This window comes from Panonychus citri, unplaced genomic scaffold (assembly GCF_014898815.1).
Source record: "Panonychus citri isolate SS breed McGregor unplaced genomic scaffold, ASM1489881v1 Contig00072, whole genome shotgun sequence".
NCBI lineage: Eukaryota > Metazoa > Arthropoda > Arachnida > Trombidiformes > Tetranychidae > Panonychus > Panonychus citri.
Genome location: NW_026515477.1, coordinates 779,735 through 796,463, shown reverse-complemented (window position 1 = coordinate 796,463; position 16,729 = coordinate 779,735). Strand labels below are relative to the sequence as shown.

Sequence of the window (16,729 nt, the reverse complement as noted above, 5' to 3'; positions counted from 1 at the left end):
ATAATTTTTATTACTTACATTTAATTGTCTCAACGAAAATGTTTCAATAGATTATTAATAAATTTTACAAATGAAGAAAAAGTTTGATTGGAAAACAAAACAAAACAATTACAAACTAAATTGAAAAGTTACATATTAATTGTCGCGAAATTAATTACTATTGTTTAAAGGGAAAAATTTACCAAAAGCATAAAAATAATAATAATAATCATTTAAATAATTGATTGATTATTTAACATGGATAAATATTGCTTATAGACTATAAATTGATACTGCTAATGGTGATGTTGTTGTTGATCCAATTAACGATAGATTTTGATCAATTGAAATTTAAAGTTAACGAATTGATTGAATGTTGAGTTTGAAGGAATCAATCAGTTAGGTCAAATATCGGGTGAGTTGATTTGATGATGAACGGGGATGAAAACAAAAGGTTAGGAGTGTTTTTGTTGTTGTTGTTGATGCGAATGATGAATAAATAAATTGTCATGATGGTTGATAAGATTAGAGTTTGATTAAGTTGATCGGTTAATCAATAGATTAATTGTCATGCCACATTGGCCTTCGAATACGAGGAGTCCAAAGAACGGGAGGACCTATTGGGCCTGGAAGGGGAATTGCGTGATAGCCCAGGGCGGGTGGGTGAATGTTCGGGGCTGGTGGTAGGGCGAGGAACATGGTTGGTGCGGGTAAACTTCTTCGAGCCAATTCTTGGGTGAATTTTAGTTCGGCGTCCATTTTTTTTCGTTTAATGTATTCAGAGAGAACCAAATTCTTCCAGTTACAGATCGCGGTTCCATCGCTTCGATACTCCTCCACTTCGGGATATTCACCTAAAAATTGTAAACAAATAAAAAAGAAAACAAAATGTTACAATTTAAATTTAGAAAATGAACAAGTCACAAGTTGATTGGATTCTTTTGGAAACAATTAGAACTTGAAAGGAATAGAGGTCGTTGCAACTACTTCTTCATTCTCAACAAGTTCTACCCCACACAAGAATCAAGATTCTGTTGTGATTCGAGAAAATTCTAAAAGATTCCAGAGTGAAGATGGAATAAGGTCAAATACAATGAGAATTGCAAATCTGTGGGTAGATTAAATTATCAAAACATTGTTAAGAAGAGAAAACAATTTAGATAAAAAGAAAAATTATTCTAATATTTAGAAAATGAAAAAAAAAACTAACCATAAGTAGATTGATACATTTTCCTCCATATGTATTCATCGTCAAGAAGCCGATGCCATGATTGATTGACTTTTAGCAAATTCATGATGTCCTGAACACTCAGATATTCCAAGAGATGATACAAAACATCAACGGGCAGGTCAGTTATCCGAAGGGAAAGAGCGTCTTTTAATCGGTAAATGAAATGATGTTCAAATTGATTGAGAATCTTATCCAAACTTCCTCTCATCCTTAACTTGATCCGAATTGGTTCAATTGGTGTATCGAAATGAGATTTAAGAATATTACCATAGCAAGCCAATAATTCACCAACAGAGACACCAATTATTTCAATCAATGAAGAAGCCATTTGATTACCCAATCGGTCACGATGAATATAATTGTAACAAGCAATGAATCGGTTTGGGTAAATGTCAATAGACACTTTCTCAAATCCATGACGATTAAGTAAACTGTCCAAGGAGTGAGAAAAAAATTCCTCTGAATCCATAATTAAAGAACCAGTAGCACACACAAATCAATTAGAATAAAAGAAAAAAATGACAACAACAATTAGACAAATGAAGGAAAATTAACAATTTCAATTAGACTTTTTTTTTGACAACAAATTGTTTGTAAACATTAACAAAAATGATTCAATTTCTGAATCAAAGATTTGACTCTAAAGTAGCGACACCTTTTGGTTAATCAGTTAGTCGACTCATTTTTTGGTTCGAACTCGAAATTGATTCAATGATTGAATTAGCAAATTTTAAGGAAAAAGATGAAATTTTTTATTGAATCGACAATCGGACTTTAGGTTAACACTTACAAATAATTAGGATAATTTATTTACTTGCTAGAATTTCAATTTTAAATTGTAAAAAGTTTTCTTTGCTTTTTTCATCTCTATGTAAATAATTTGGTTGGATTATCATTGAAAGGTGATTAGTTTACAGTTATAATTTACTCAGTCAAATTATCTGAATTTTTTCGTTGATATGATGATATTGGTTAAGAATAATTTGGTTTACATATTGCAAGTTATGAATATTCTCCACGATCAAGTGGGACTATTTGAGAATCACGGAAGTGCTCATAATCTGCTATTGTTCTTGCTGCATCGTCTTCAGTTAGTCCCAGTTCGTACAGACCAAATTCGAGGGTAGTTGGACAGTTCTCTGGCTTTTCTTTCCATGATCTTTTACATTCACCAGATAAATAACTTGGAACATGAGCCAATTCAAAGTATTTGTACAAATCATTTCGATAAGAGAATTGGATAATATCTCGTCGTTTCTCAGGGATCCAGAATTGAACAGCTCCCCAAACCGTTTTAAGAAGCCATGGAATCTGATAGTTAAGACAATAATTAACACCAGCCGGGAATCGATGGTGAAGAGTAGTGATGAAGTGATGGAGCAGATCGAGGTTTTGTAAAGCGGTTGTTCCAGCGCCAGTAAAATCGATCACCAAAGCGTAACCTTTAGGTCCAGCAAGTTCATCGATTTGAAATAAACGGTGAACCATAAATCGTTTACCAGCTTCAGTGTATTCACCAAACTTACGAACAGCACCACAACGAATCCACAAAGATAAATCACCATGAATATCATTCTCATAAGGGAACACAGCACCACAATCATAGAAATCATTTGGAAAATAGTTATCAACAGTTTCTCTTAATTTAATATTCTTCCTCCATTTCATCGTATCGATTAACTTTTCCAAGGCTTCAGTCTCATTCTTGTAAGCAGCGATCACAAATCGCTTTATGTACCAGTCTTCATTGGTGATCTTATCGATATCCTCCTGATAGAATAGCGACTCATCTTGACCATCAATTGTAACCTGGTTCGAAACATATTCAAGGAACTTGACACGAATTCGTTGAACAAGATCATCTGGAACGTGACCAAAGTTCTTAAGGCCCATTTCGATAGCCGATCAATTCGATGAGAGATGAAAAAACGAAAACGAAAACAACAGTTGATCTCAAAAGGAGTAAAAAAAACGAAACGTATTGATCACAATCTTTTTCAAATTTGATTGTTTTCGCTGATAATCAATGATTGACGCCAATTTCTCGTAATAAGCGTTAATGTTAAAATCGCTTTTTGCCTCGAAAATTATAATTCAACCTTTTTGGTTCATTCGACTGTAAAAAAACTCGAAACAAAAATACAATCAACAGTTTGGACTGTATATTTACAATCGGAACTTATTAGTATAAAAGTTAATTGTTATCGTTAAATTAATCTACTTACACGTAAACAAAGTCATTAATGTCTATCATTTTTTGAATATAAAACTGAGCAGAAAAAAAGTTTTACTTCTTATTAATAATTAGTTTATTTCTTTTGGTGAGAGCTGAATGATAATTAGAATGAACTTTTTTCCTCTTCTTTAATGATGATTATGTCTCTCTAATCGGATGATTGATTGTTATAAACAATTAAGCAAATCGTTTTGACTTAAAATCAAAATTCTCCTTTAAAATTGAAACAAATTTCTCATATCAGACATTTAGATTGATTGAGTAATAAATAATTTTAATTGGAAATTGAACTTGCAATTAATTTAATAATAAAATACATTATTGATTGGTGTAAATTCATTGAGGTAAATGTGACAATTAAGCTGAGCTTTTGTTGATTTGTCGCATAAATTTTGTGAGTTTACCATTGATCCTCGAACTTGATTGTTGGTCCTGATTGTTTGCTGAAAAATTGTGAGTACCAACGGCGAAACGATTGGATTTGAGCCTCTTCTTTGACCAATTTAGGATTAGTAAGGTAAATCTTGTTGCTCCAAATTTCAATGTCTCTTTCAAGCTAATATTTTTGAGAGTATTGGAAATTGATTGTTTGAGATTATGAAATTGAAGTCTAATCGAGATTGACTTACCATGATTGCCTCGACTCTAAGGAGAAACTGAGCAACTATTGGAGAGATTAAAGATGATTCCATGTATAAATGATGGATAATCTTCTGTTTGTGGATTGAAAGGGGAACGAGGCTTTGGACATAACAACCATCTAATCGAAAGCCGAACAAACAAATACTGAAGTAAAGGTTAACGATCGCAGGTCCGATTTGTTCTAACCTGTCGAATGTAAGTTCGAATAGCTTACAATCCAAAAAGTAAAACATCGATTTCAGCGTTAGAATCGCTTTATGGCTATCAGTTAATTCACCCTTTTTCCAGGTACTTTCCCATCGGTGGCTGATGGAATCAATCACAATATTGTTGTTCTTTTGTACTTTTCCTCCCCAAAGAAATGACGGTGCATGTACTTCATTGAGATGAGCGAAATCTGGTCCATTTTCTGGTATCTCCTACCATAGTGCACAAAAGACAAGAGTGTAATATTAATAGAAATAAAAATTACCGATTATATGACTACCTGAATAATGGACATTATAATTATCTCGAAAGCAGTACCTGGATTAGACAGTTGACGATGTGCTCAGTTCGGCCCATATACTTATATTTGTTGTTTGTGATCTCTTTGATTTCTTCAGGGACCCATGTTGGCTTTTGACCTAAATTTAAATGAATCAAAGTTAGAACGAAATTTAATTCAATCACTAATCGTAAATTTTACCTTCGTTATGATGCCAAACATAAATGAACCCATTGAGTTCTAGACATTCCCATGTCTTAATTGCTACTCCGTTTGGTGGTTCTAAATATTAATAGTAAAGAAAATTATGAATTCAATTGATAGATTTGGTTGTTGATCCATAGAAATTGTCACACACTCACTTCGGTCTTTGGTATAAGGAACATCAACACATTGACCATCAGTAACTTTGAATGACCATCCATGGAATGGACAACGGATACAATCAGTCTCACAGTTTTTCACTATTTTTCCACCCACCGATAAATCAGCTCCTAAATGAGGACAATAAGCATCCAATGCATAAGGTTTTCTATTGGAAGATGACAATCGTAATAAAATAATTCGATGACCACAAAAATCAACACGTTTAATTTCACGATCTTTCAGATAAATTGATTCACAAACACCAATCCAACCATTCGGATAAGAATATATTGGTTTCAAATTGGCGATATTATCACAATTAGCATCCTAGAAGATGATTAAAAACAGTAATTCAATATCAATCAAAAATTAACCACTTGATTAATGACTTACTCTGATTATATTAATTGGTCTATTTATAAACAATATTAAAACAAAGAGACAAATAATAAAAACAATCAACACTAAATTATAACTATTAAAATTTAATGACAACAAGATTGAACCAAAAGTCAACATGATTCAAATGATTAGTGATTAAGAGATGATGGTCTGTATTGGTGAAATAACTTTCTAATTCTGTGTCAATTCAAACCATAGATTAAATTTAAACCGGTTTGTTGATTATCTTACGATAAACTGTTGATAAATGAGATTAAGATCAAGATACGTAGAGAAAAGTTTAAGAAAATGAATTAACCAACAAATCAAAAAGATGAAGCGTTTAAACGCATAACGTAATTAGAATTTTTCGAGTAAAATTAATGTAGAATTTTTTTTCATGTGATCGCTCTCGTAATAACCAAGATTCGCGTTCACTTGCATGCGAAGCTCATGGATAATTTTCTTGATATTCATACGAAAATTCAAGATGTACATGTACTTTGGATTTAGAAAACCAGAAAACCAGAAAATCAAGAAACCCTTTCAAGTTTATCGACTGAAAATCTGTAAATCATAAAAAGTTCATTGAATTATCTGACCAGAGATTGAGTCTCATGATGGTCACTTGGTATTCATTTGATTAAATTGAGCTCAAATATTTCTGGGGTATTCATAAATACCCTCGACCGGTTGTGTCTAAAGTTTACCAATAGAAAGTGATGATTACCTCTTATGATTTCATCTTTGGGTCAACATCGAGTTTAATTGTTAATTAAGATTGGAATTAATTGGCTATTATTGACTAATTTGTTTAAACATGCAAATTAATTAATTTTTCATACATTTATCAGAGAATTAGCTTGATAGTGTTCTGAATGATTTAATCATTTTGACTATAAAATGAACTGATACATTTGATTGAAATAAGTTCAACATAATTATCGATAAAAAGTTGATCGTCCATAAATGAGGTGAGGTGAATGTGACAATTAAGCTGAGCTTTTGTTGATTTGTCACTTATATTTGTGAGTTTACCATTGATCCTCGAACTTGATTGTTGGTCCTGATTGTTTGCTGAAAAATTGTGAGTACCAACGGCGAAACGATTGGATTTGAGCCTCTTCTTTGACCAATTTAGGATTAGGAAGGTAAATCTTGTTGCTCCAAATTTCAATGTCTCTTAAAAACTAATAAGTTTCGAGAGGATTAACAATTTTGTGAGGTTTTAATCATCGAAATTGACTTACCATGATGTCCTCAATTCTGAGGAAAAACTGAGAAACTATTGGAGAGATTAAAGAAGATTTCATGTACAAATGATGAATAATCTTCTGTTTGTGGATTGAAATTGGAACGATGTTTTGAATATAACAACCCTCGAATTCGAGCGCAAAATGAAGAATTTGAAGTGCAGATTAACAATCGTAGGTCCAACTTGTTCTAACTTGTCGAACTTGACATCGAGCACCTTATGACCCAAAAGGTAGAACATTGATCTTAATTTTAGAAAACCTTTATGACTTTCATCGTTTTCACCCTTTCGCCAGGAGCTTTCCCATCGATGTATTAGCGAATCAGTAACGAAATTATTGTTCTTCTGTACTTTACCTCCCGAAAGAAATGATGGTGTATGAATTTCATTGAGATGAGCGAAATCTGGTCCATTTTCTGGTATCTCCTACCACAGTGTAGAAATAGCAATTATAATAGAGATAAAAAAACTAGTCACAATTGACTAATCATTACCTGGATTAGACAGTTGACAATGTGCTCAGTTCGGCCCATATACTTATATTTGTTGACTGTGATCTCTTTGATTTCTTCAGGGACCCATGTTGGTTTTAGACCTAAATCATTCACAATGAATGAGAGTTAGAACGAAATTGAATTCAATCACTAATCGTAAATTTTACCTTCGTTATGATGCCAAACATAAATGAACCCATTGAGTTCCAGACATTCCCATGTCTTAATTGCTACTCCGTTTGGTGGTTCTAAATATTAATAGTAAAGAAAATTATGAATTCGATTGATAGATTTGGTTGCTGATCCATAGAAATTGTCACACACTCACTTCGGTCTTTGGTATAAGGAACATCGACACATTGACCATCAGTAACTTTGAATGACCATCCATGGAATGGACAACGGATACAATCAGTCTCACAGTTTTTCACTATTTTTCCACCCACCGATAAATCAGCTCCTAAATGAGGACAATAAGCATCCAATGCATAAGGTTTTCTATTGGAAGATGACAATCGTAATAAAATAATTCGATGACCACAGAAATTAACACGTTTAATTTCACGATCTTTCAGATAAATTGATTCACAAACACCAATCCAACCATTCGGATAAGAATATATTGGTTTCAAATTGGCGATATTATCACAATTAGCATCCTAGAAGATGATTAAAAACAGTAATTCAATATCAATCAAAAATTAACCACTTGATTAATGACTTACTCTGATTATATTAATTGGTCTATTTATAAACAATATTAAAACAAAGAGACAAATAATAAAAACAATCAACACTAAACTATAACTATTGGAATTTAATGACAACAAGATTGAACCAAAAGTCAACATGATTCAAATGATTAGTGATTTAGAGATGATGGTCTGTATTGGTGAAATAACTTTCTAATTCTGTGTCAATTCAAACCATAGATTAAATTTAAACCGGTTTGTTGATTATCTTACGATAAACTGTTGATAAATGAGATTAAGATCAAGATACGTAGAGAAAAGTTTAAGAAAATGAATTATTTTAGATTTGAAAACCAGAAAATTATGAAACCCTTTCAAGTTTATCGATAAGAACACCCTAATATGGAGATTAGTTACATGATATTTCCCTTATTTTATCCATAAATACCCTATGATATGTAAAGTTGACCAAAAGGATAAATCGTTAGGTTTTACGGTTTAGGTCAATCAGAATGTAAATAGAGAAAATCGCTTTCGACCTTTAAACGCTATTCTAGTCGATCGTAGACTTAAAAAGTCCTGATAATATTTTGGTATGTATGCTATTCTTAAGACTCTCATTACCAGTCACCCAATATGACTTAATTCACGTATCAGAAGAATAGCTTGATCGTGTAACAAATGATTTAATTATTAATATTTTGATTAGAAAAGGAACTGATACACTTGATTAAAACAATTTTGATATCATTATTGATAAATATTCGTTTGTCCTAAACAAGGCAAGTTAAATGTGACAATTAAGCTGAGCTTTTGTTGATTTGTCGCATAAATTTTGTGAGTTTACCATTGATCCTCGAACTTGATTGTTGGTCCTGATTGTTTGCTGAAAAATTGTGAGTACCAACGGCGAAACGATTGGATTTGAGCCTCTTCTTTGACCAATTTAGGATTAGTAAGGTAAATCTTGTTGCTCCAAATTTCGATGTCTCTTAAAAGCTAATAAGTTTTACTAAAATTAGCAAATTTCTGATTAATTTAATCAAAATTGACTTACCATGATGTCCTCAGATCTGAGTAGAAACTGAGCGAAAATCGGAGAGATTAGTGAAGGTTTCATGTACAAATGATGAATAATCTTCTGTTTGTGGATTGAAATTGGAACAATGTTTTGAATATAACAACCTTCTAATTTGAGCCCGAAAGCTGAGAATTTAAAATGCAGATTAACAATCGCAGGTCCAACTTGTTCTAACTTGTCGAACTTGACAACGAGCACCTTGTAACCCAAAAGGTAGAACATCGTTTTCAATTTTAGAAAACTTTTGTGACTTTCATCGTTTTCACCCTTTCGCCAGAAACTTTCCCATCGATGTATAAGTGAATCGGTCACGAAGTTGTGCTTAGTTTGAACTTTTCCTCCTGCAAAAACTGACGGTGCATGGACCTCATTGAGATGAGCGAAATCAGGTCCATTTTCTGGTATCTCCTAGTGCCATATAAAAGCAGCAAATTAATAATAGAAATAAAAGTTCGATTGATCGATTATTTATCTAGGTGAATAACAGGTATAATAGCTATCTCGTAATCATTACCTGGATTAGACAGTTGACAATGTGCTCAGTTCGGCCCATATACTTATATTTGTTGACTGTGATCTCTTTGATTTCTTCAGGGACCCATGTTGGTTTTAGACCTAAATCATTCACAATGAATGAGAGTTAGAACGAAATTGAATTCAATCACTAATCGTAAATTTTACCTTCGTTATGATGCCAAACATAAATGAACCCATTGAGTTCCAGACATTCCCATGTCTTAATTGCTACTCCGTTTGGTGGTTCTAAATATTAATAGTAAAGAAAATTATGAATTCAATTGATAGATTTGGTTGTTGATCCATAGAAATTGTCACACACTCACTTCGGTCTTTGGTATAAGGAACATCGACACATTGACCATCAGTAACTTTGAATGACCATCCATGGAATGGACAACGGATACAATCAGTCTCACAGTTTTTCACTATTTTTCCACCCACCGATAAATCAGCTCCTAGATGAGGACAATAAGCATCCAATGCATAAGGTTTTCTATTGGAAGATGACAATCGTAATAAAATAATTCGATGACCACAGAAATCAACACGTTTAATTTCACGATCTTTCAGATAAATTGATTCACAAACACCAATCCAACCATTCGGATAAGAATATATTGGTTTCAAATTGGCGATATTATCACAATTAGCATCCTAGAAGATGATTAAAAACAGTAATTCAATATCAATCAAAAATTAACCACTTGATTAATGACTTACTCTGATTATATTTATCGGTCTATTTATATAAAATATTAAAACAAAGAGACAAATAGTAAAAATAATCAACGCTAAACCATAACTATTAATATTAAAACTTAATGACGACAAGATTGAATCAAATGTCACCATGATTCAAATGATCAGTTAGAGATTTAGATTGACCTAGAAAATGATAGTCAATATTGATTCAGAATTACTTAGTTCTGTGTTAATCAAGAAGTAGAGAGAGTTTTTAGTTTTGGTGTCAATTTAAACCATCGATTAACTTTAAACCGGTTTGTTGATTATCTTGCGATAAACGAGGTTATCAAGATTCGAAGAGAAAATTAATTACCATAGGCTGTGAAAACCAGAATTTTAAGAAACCCTTATTAGCTCATTGGGTTTAAAAGATTAAGATTAGGGTATTTCTCAATATCTTTGATGGCACATAAAGATAATCAAAGTGTTCCAATGTTTTTGTTACCCTGCGTGTAGATAGTTCATCATAAATCCAACGTCGATTGTTAATCAAGATCAAATCTCGTAGAGATGATGACGTTGGATAATGATGACAATCTGTCCATAGATTAATTTGGAGATTTAAATCTCTTCCATTACTTGATTGATCTTCTTGTGGTTGGTTATCACCAAAGTCGATTGAATATCAATTGACCTTCGAGTCTTGAGAGATAAGTATTTCTATTGGAGGTTCAATAGGATAAGGACGAAGAGCAAAAGTGATTTTTACTCTGATTGAGAAAGAAAATATTAATTATCTGATTTCTCTCTTTCGTGATAAACTGATTGGAGTTCATTATTTTCAAGAATTAACCAGGAGAAAGCTTGGAAACCAGAAAATCAGGAAAGTTCAACTGCACGTTTATTGATTAGAAAAGATGAAGATGAAGATTAATTTACATGATATTTTCTTCAAGTCATTAAAAAGTCATAATTGAATTTGTCTCATTGTGTCCATGGTAAAAAATTGGGTCCGGCGACAGCCACTTAAAGTATCACAGATATAGTGTTTGGGTCAATTAGTTAAGAATCAATTAGTAAATAAATCATTTCGATTATCATTGATCTCATCAGAGTCAAGTATTGTTTGCTCGTCATCCTATGAAATAAAAGAAAATCAAATCAAAATTAGGACCAAAGTAAAAAAGAGAGAAAAATTAACTTAGATTAAACCGAAATAAAGATCGATTACAGTTAATTGATCTAATCAAGTACCTTGACACTTTTATAAAGATGACAAGTAAGAATATTGAAACAACCAGCAAATCTGATTCTTCTTTGGGGAACAATCAATTGAAGAAAAGCGATAAACAGGATTAAACCAGCAAAACCAACACCTATGGCGAAAACTAGAGTAGGTACTAGTGATAAGATTGTGTTGGCAATGATAAGTTTATTCACAAGATCGGAAGTAAGTGAAGTTTCAACTTCCATCCAAAGAGCTGGAAAATGATGTTCGGCATATGATGACTTCGTTTAAATAAATGGCTGTCAATTATTCCTAAATTGATCTGTAAACGGATCGTCGTCGCTGCGGTGGCCCCAGAGGTTGGCTCGATTTCAATCCAAGTTGAATGATTCAATGGATTAGGAGATAATCCGATAACTCTATCTAAATAGTAAGGATCAGCTTGATAGAAATGAGGTGATGACATGAAAATAGGGAAACCAAAATTGGAGGCTGATGCATCAAAAACGCCGGAAGGTAAATTTCCGTTTGATCCATCAAAGGCATGACTAGTCATTTTACTGATGAAACATTTATTAGGTGAATAATCAGTTGAATTGGCGAAATTATCGGCAGAGAAATTGTATCTCCAGGTTTCTAATCCTTTGAATGCGTAGTGGGACTTTTGATAGATAAGTGAAAGAGATCTCGATAAATCTGATGTGTAAATCTTAATGATTCTCGTGGGATTATCTCTCAATGAAGGGAAAATCTCACCCAAAGTACTATCATCAAACCGGTTACATGAACTCTCATTTTCTGGTTTATCAGCCCAAATATTTAATCTCTCTCGTCCATTAATCCGAGTCAATAGGTTAATCTTTCTCATATCATTAACACCGGAATAAACAGTAAACAGACCATCATCAGAACCATTTTTATGGTGGAAATAACCAAATCTACCATGATAACCAGCGGTTGCTTCGGGTGCAATGAAGGGACCCAAAGCCATGAGAACATCTTTATAACCTTCGAAGGTCAATTCTTTGATACTTTTCTCGATAATAAATCCATGGTCCAGAATTGATAAGGTGTCTTCGATTAATTTCTGTGCAAGAGGTGACACTCTACTCAAGAGACTTAAGGTTATCACTAGAGGAGCATTTATAGTGTTGATGGTCACTTCTTCATCCATTATTGACTTTTCTCTGTCAAAAAACCATCTCTTGGTTTGTCGAAAGCTTATTGTACCATTTTCATTGACGACTGTTGATTTTAACACTTTCACTCGATAGGTAAATGGTCCAATTTCCGTTAGAATTGGTTTAGCACCTTCGTATTCCACTTGGTCGGGATTAGTGATGTTGAAGAAATAAAATTTATGGTAAACAGGAAGAGGTAAATCTTTCCAAAATGGGTAAAGAACTGACCCATTTTTCAAAACCACTTTCTTTGGGAATGGAAGACACAAAACAATAGTCAATATTTAAGAGAAAATGAAAGTTAATTAGTTTAATTTACCTGATTAATTATCGTTTTCACGATCGGTGGAATTGTAAACAAACCGAGAAACCCAATGGATCCAAAGATGAAAGCCAAAAACGGAAGACCAACCAATTTACCCATAGTGGAAAAAGATAAATAATAACCAGAGATGGCGGAGAAATAATTATAATTGAATGATTATCGACTAAACCAAAGATGAGAATCAAGATTAAAACAATGGGTGAGGTTAATAAAGTGACTAATTAACTTAATTCAAGATGATCTTACATAAAGTAAGAGGAAAATCAGTCATATTACATTTTGGTTTCATCACTCATAGGAAACTAAACAAAATCACAACAACAACAGAGTGAAAACAACAGAGAGGAAGAGAGGGAGATGATGAAGAAAAGAAAGAGATAAAGAAAGACTTTCTCTTTTCTCTTAAAAATTTATCATCCATCTTTCTATCTCTCTCTCTCTCTCTCTCTCTCTCTCTCTCTCTCGTTTGTTGTTTTGTCTTTCGAAGGCCACTAAGCGCTAATAACGCAAATTTCCAATGTACATGTCGAGAGAAAACAAATTAATCTGGTTTACATTGTTAATCAACATATGAGATCTTAAATTGTTACGGAAATTGTAACTTTGCGTTAATACGGAAGATTAATTTTTACAATTTAAGAAACGTTTTCTCTTAATCACCTTGGAAAATTTCATTGATTGTTCAATGTTAAAACTTCATGATCATGTTAATTTCTCGTAAGCAAAGTATAAGAACTTCAAATTATTATTAATATTTGTACATTTATATGCACATTAACCTCGCTAATTGGACCTTGATTGTGATCGAGACTTAACTCAATTAGAAGATCACAATTTAACCTTGTTCAAGCATCCCAACAATCATCTTCATGACTTAATTGTTGTTGATTATAGTTGGGACATTGACAATTTCACAAGAAAAACTCAGATTAATCTTGTTAATACAATTACGATTCGTTTATTAAATCAAATATTATCTTCCAATTTAGAAAATTTATCAACAATCAAGATAATTAATTGGAAAGTTTGTTGACAATTAGATTAATTGAGAATAATCTACTTGTTAAATTGATTGTCCACAATTAAATAAGACTTAAAACTTACATAATTGTTGATGGTTAAGATTTTAATTTCCGACTTACAAATTGTAGGTTAACATGAGATGAAAAAAAAATATTAATCAATGTTAAATTGTTGATCGTTCATTGGGTACAATTGATTAATGAGGATGATACAATGTAATAAAAACAGATGAGATGGAAAACAATTTACTAATGATGTATAATCAGCTTAATTGTAAACAAAATTGTTAAGAGAAACACCAATCACTTGGAAGGAGTAGTTTACCTTCAATGAGGAAAAGTTGAAGGAAAATTTGATCATAGGATCGACAATTAATCTGTTATGATTCTGTAATACTGTTGATTAAATTTTAACGTAATCAAGGTCTTGATCATTTGTTGATTGAGTTTAATGTCCACCGATTACCTTGTCATGTTGACTCGAGGAATAATTTTAAAACCAATCAATTTAATTTCTCATATTTGAATAATACGATCAACTTGATTCTCTAGACAATTAATATTAACCAAAGAATATCAATCTTTCTCAATCCTTGATTCGCAACCGACTAATTGTCACTGATTATTAATTGTTCCATTGAGTTCTAAACATTATCATGCTATGAATTTCACTTCATTTGTAGTTCCATTTCATTGAATTCATGGAGATCACGAAATAATCATGGTTTGAATTTCTCTCTCTAATTATAATCTACTTGTTCGTTGATTAGTTTCGATTTACATGAAATTACATCCGATCAGGATTCGAAATTCACTTCGAAATGGATTATATTTTTATTTACGTTTCTGCCAACAAGAAAATCAAGTAGAAAGCAATTAAGAGAATTGGATTAACTCCAAGATAATCTATTTTCGGAAACACCATTGATTAACTCACATTCTATTCAATTGGTGTAAGTTTAGATATTCTTGATCATCTTAAAAGTATTAGAAGATTAAATTTGTGATCAGTTTACCTTTTTTTTCCTCTTTTACTTGATTTACCTGTTTACTGTGTGTTCTTGATTGCTGTCGATCCTGTTAATTGTTGTAAACAGTTTTAGTGAATTGGTTATTTACCTGCAAGAATTAATCATGAAGGATACAATTGAGAAATCAATGGAGCAAATGGAAAAGGATCGACGAGAAGCTTTAGATCGAGCTGAAACTGCTGAGCAATTAACGAGAATCGCCCAAGAAAGAGCAGTTAATGTAATTATCATTGAATCTATTTGTTAATTGTTTCCCTGAGATATACTGATGATTAATTCTGATTAAAGGTAGAAGATCAAGCTCGATCATTGAAAGAGCGACTACTTGCCATGGAAGAGAAACTGAAAAAAGCAAAAGAAATCCAAATGAAAACAATGGAAGAAATTAAAACAAGAAGAATCGTATTGAGACGGTAATTAGTGTGATTAACTGTATCGAATTAGATTAACCTATTGTTTAATTGTCTTCTCTTGTAGATTCAATCAAAAACTCTTAATTTATCATCAACAATCAGTTTACTTGAGGCAAAATCTGAAAGTCTTAAGGCTGCACGAAAAGAGGTAAGTCACAAATTCAGTTGAATCGATTGATTTAATTACTATGTTTCAGTTATTGTTTTATTCTAATTTAATGATCTCGACAAATTTTCTTGATTAGCTGATGACCTTAGAGGAACAAATGGAAGCTCAAGATCAAGAGAAACAAAAGAAATTCGCTGAACTGGAAGCGGAAATCGCTGCGACTCGAGAGAAGAGTATGAGACGAGAACAAGAGATGATCGCGAAATTGGAGCAATTAAATCAAAAGTCAGAGAAATTGAGGCAAATTAACGCCAAACAACAACAGAACAAACAATAAATTGATTCGAATTTGTAAATAATCAAATGTTTGAGGTATAAAAGAAGTAACAATAAAATTAAAGTTTATTTCATATCGATTGATGTAAAACCAAATTGATGAAAGAATAATTATCGAAACGTTACAAATGTGATTCATAGAAAAAGTGAATAATTGATTAACCGTAATTGCCGATGATTAAACATCTTTGCAAAGAGCCAAAGCACTGAACTTGAAAGACTGTGGACTTTTATCTAGATAAGCTTGACAAATTCTGGTGGCGTCTTTGAGGAAAGTTGCTGGCGAAGAGGGCCCGTGATTGATTGGTCCGGGTTTTCGTCCATCTAATTCATACAAATGACCATTGATGTGAGTCAGTGCAACGAAATGACAATCGGTATTTGCAGTTGGATCTGGAGCTTCGGTTTGGCCAGTTTGAGCTATTTCATGGAGAGTATCACTAATCACGGCGGTGTTCATCAGGACTTCAGCCTTTGCGAGAGGTGTTAATCCTTTGGTGTCTTCGATGAACTTTTTCAGAGATGAATTCTCGGTGAAAGTGATAGAATCCATGACATTAGCCACGGAATGGATAATGGCGATGGTGCCACAAGCATTTTGAATGGTTTGTGCCATGAAGTAAATCGCATTTTCATCCTTGCAAGTTGCACTCATCTCTTTGGGTGAATCGCCGCTTTCGTCGGGTTTCCGGTCACATTCTGGCTGAGAGTCTGGGGAACCGATTTCACCACATGGAAAGAGCAATATAACAGACAAAACAGGCTGAGGAATAAATGATAAAAGATCTTCTTCAAATCCATAAATGTCAACAAACTTCCATTCAGATGAAACACCCAAATTGTCAATCAGATTGTTCATCATATCAGGATTAGATTCTAAAGGGACCCAACTAATTGTTTCCATTTTAAAGGTCAAAAGTAACGATTGAAGAAAAAATAAATTGTGATTAGTTAACAAAACACTAGACTGATTAAAGAGACAGTTTTCTTTGGGTAAGATGTTAATTGTTGTTCAATTGGAGCTTTTGCCGAGTAGT

At 32.7% G+C, this 16,729-nt stretch overlaps 7 protein-coding genes and 1 pseudogene across 8 annotated transcripts; 1 reads left to right on the top strand and 7 right to left on the bottom strand.

Moving 5' to 3' along the window:
* Positions 1-4: 4 nt before the first annotated feature.
* On the bottom strand, positions 5-1,809 carry LOC128386530 (uncharacterized). The gene is made up of 2 exons (XM_053345573.1): positions 1,190-1,809; positions 5-833 (listed from the first exon to the last, which is right to left on the bottom strand). The coding sequence occupies exons 1-2, from the start codon at positions 1,677-1,679 to the stop codon at positions 541-543; spliced, it is 783 nt and encodes a 260-aa protein (XP_053201548.1). The 5' UTR covers positions 1,680-1,809; the 3' UTR covers positions 5-540.
* A 143-nt stretch (positions 1,810-1,952) lies between these two features.
* On the bottom strand, positions 1,953-3,296 carry LOC128386529 (uncharacterized). Its single transcript, XM_053345572.1, has one exon. The coding sequence runs from the start codon at positions 3,101-3,103 to the stop codon at positions 2,213-2,215; it is 891 nt and encodes a 296-aa protein (XP_053201547.1). The 5' UTR covers positions 3,104-3,296; the 3' UTR covers positions 1,953-2,212.
* Positions 3,297-3,693: 397 nt separating this feature from the next.
* LOC128386520 (cholesterol 7-desaturase nvd-like) lies at positions 3,694-5,817 on the bottom strand. 2 transcript variants are annotated; one of them, XM_053345562.1, is made up of 7 exons: positions 5,335-5,817; positions 4,938-5,268; positions 4,777-4,857; positions 4,614-4,714; positions 4,275-4,507; positions 4,076-4,206; positions 3,862-4,002 (listed from the first exon to the last, which is right to left on the bottom strand). In XM_053345562.1, the coding sequence occupies exons 1-6, from the start codon at positions 5,458-5,460 to the stop codon at positions 4,092-4,094; spliced, it is 987 nt and encodes a 328-aa protein (XP_053201537.1). In that variant the 5' UTR covers positions 5,461-5,817; the 3' UTR covers positions 3,862-4,002; positions 4,076-4,091. The 2 variants fall into 2 exon arrangements, with proteins under 2 accessions (XP_053201536.1, XP_053201537.1); XM_053345561.1 differs by having other exon boundaries at positions 3,694-4,002; positions 4,076-4,507; positions 5,335-5,683.
* Positions 5,818-5,977: 160 nt separating this feature from the next.
* Positions 5,978-7,946, bottom strand: LOC128386521 (cholesterol 7-desaturase nvd-like). The gene is given in 7 exon segments (XM_053345563.1): positions 5,978-6,512; positions 6,573-6,724; positions 6,727-7,003; positions 7,072-7,172; positions 7,239-7,319; positions 7,400-7,730; positions 7,797-7,946. Coding segments are annotated over 7 exon segments (1,224 nt in total). The 5' UTR covers positions 7,923-7,946; the 3' UTR covers positions 5,978-6,356.
* A 234-nt stretch (positions 7,947-8,180) lies between these two features.
* Positions 8,181-10,778, bottom strand: LOC128386604 (cholesterol 7-desaturase nvd-like). Its single transcript, XM_053345663.1, has 6 exons — positions 10,084-10,778; positions 9,687-10,017; positions 9,526-9,606; positions 9,359-9,459; positions 8,821-9,252; positions 8,181-8,762 (listed from the first exon to the last, which is right to left on the bottom strand). The coding sequence occupies exons 1-6, from the start codon at positions 10,213-10,215 to the stop codon at positions 8,607-8,609; spliced, it is 1,233 nt and encodes a 410-aa protein (XP_053201638.1). The 5' UTR covers positions 10,216-10,778; the 3' UTR covers positions 8,181-8,606.
* Positions 10,779-10,926: 148 nt separating this feature from the next.
* LOC128386602 (lysosome membrane protein 2-like) lies at positions 10,927-14,062 on the bottom strand. The gene is given in 5 exon segments (XM_053345662.1): positions 10,927-11,185; positions 11,302-11,537; positions 11,540-12,704; positions 12,776-12,944; positions 13,886-14,062. Coding segments are annotated over 4 exon segments (1,575 nt in total). The 5' UTR covers positions 12,881-12,944; positions 13,886-14,062; the 3' UTR covers positions 10,927-11,116.
* Positions 14,063-14,701: 639 nt separating this feature from the next.
* Positions 14,702-15,766, top strand: LOC128386609 (tropomyosin Per a 7.0102-like; annotated as a pseudogene).
* On the bottom strand, positions 15,741-16,716 carry LOC128386608 (ubiquitin carboxyl-terminal hydrolase isozyme L3-like). The gene has a single exon (XM_053345668.1). The coding sequence runs from the start codon at positions 16,594-16,596 to the stop codon at positions 15,871-15,873; it is 726 nt and encodes a 241-aa protein (XP_053201643.1). The 5' UTR covers positions 16,597-16,716; the 3' UTR covers positions 15,741-15,870.
* Positions 16,717-16,729: the final 13 nt, after the last annotated feature.

Excerpts from the sequence above, each read along its gene's own strand:
- LOC128386608 (XM_053345668.1), bottom strand. The coding sequence starts at position 16,596 with ATGGAAACAATTAGTTGGGTCCCTTTAGAATCTAATCCTGATATGATG.
- LOC128386529 (XM_053345572.1), bottom strand. The coding sequence starts at position 3,103 with ATGGGCCTTAAGAACTTTGGTCACGTTCCAGATGATCTTGTTCAACGA.
- LOC128386604 (XM_053345663.1), bottom strand. The coding sequence starts at position 10,215 with ATGGTGACATTTGATTCAATCTTGTCGTCATTAAGTTTTAATATTAAT. Across the intron at positions 10,018-10,083 it reads GACCGATAAATATAATCAGA|GATGCTAATTGTGATAATAT; the intron begins GTAAGTCATTAA and ends ATCATCTTCTAG. Across the intron at positions 8,763-8,820 it reads TCAGATCTGAGGACATCATG|CTTTTAAGAGACATCGAAAT; the intron begins GTAAGTCAATTT and ends AAAACTTATTAG.
- LOC128386530 (XM_053345573.1), bottom strand. The coding sequence starts at position 1,679 with ATGGATTCAGAGGAATTTTTTTCTCACTCCTTGGACAGTTTACTTAAT. Across the intron at positions 834-1,189 it reads AATGTATCAATCTACTTATG|GTGAATATCCCGAAGTGGAG; the intron begins GTTAGTTTTTTT and ends TACAATTTTTAG.
- LOC128386520 (XM_053345561.1), bottom strand. The coding sequence starts at position 5,460 with ATGTTGACTTTTGGTTCAATCTTGTTGTCATTAAATTTTAATAGTTAT. Across the intron at positions 4,858-4,937 it reads TCCTTATACCAAAGACCGAA|AACCACCAAACGGAGTAGCA; the intron begins GTGAGTGTGTGA and ends ATTAATATTTAG. Across the intron at positions 4,715-4,776 it reads TGTTTGGCATCATAACGAAG|GTCAAAAGCCAACATGGGTC; the intron begins GTAAAATTTACG and ends ATTTAAATTTAG.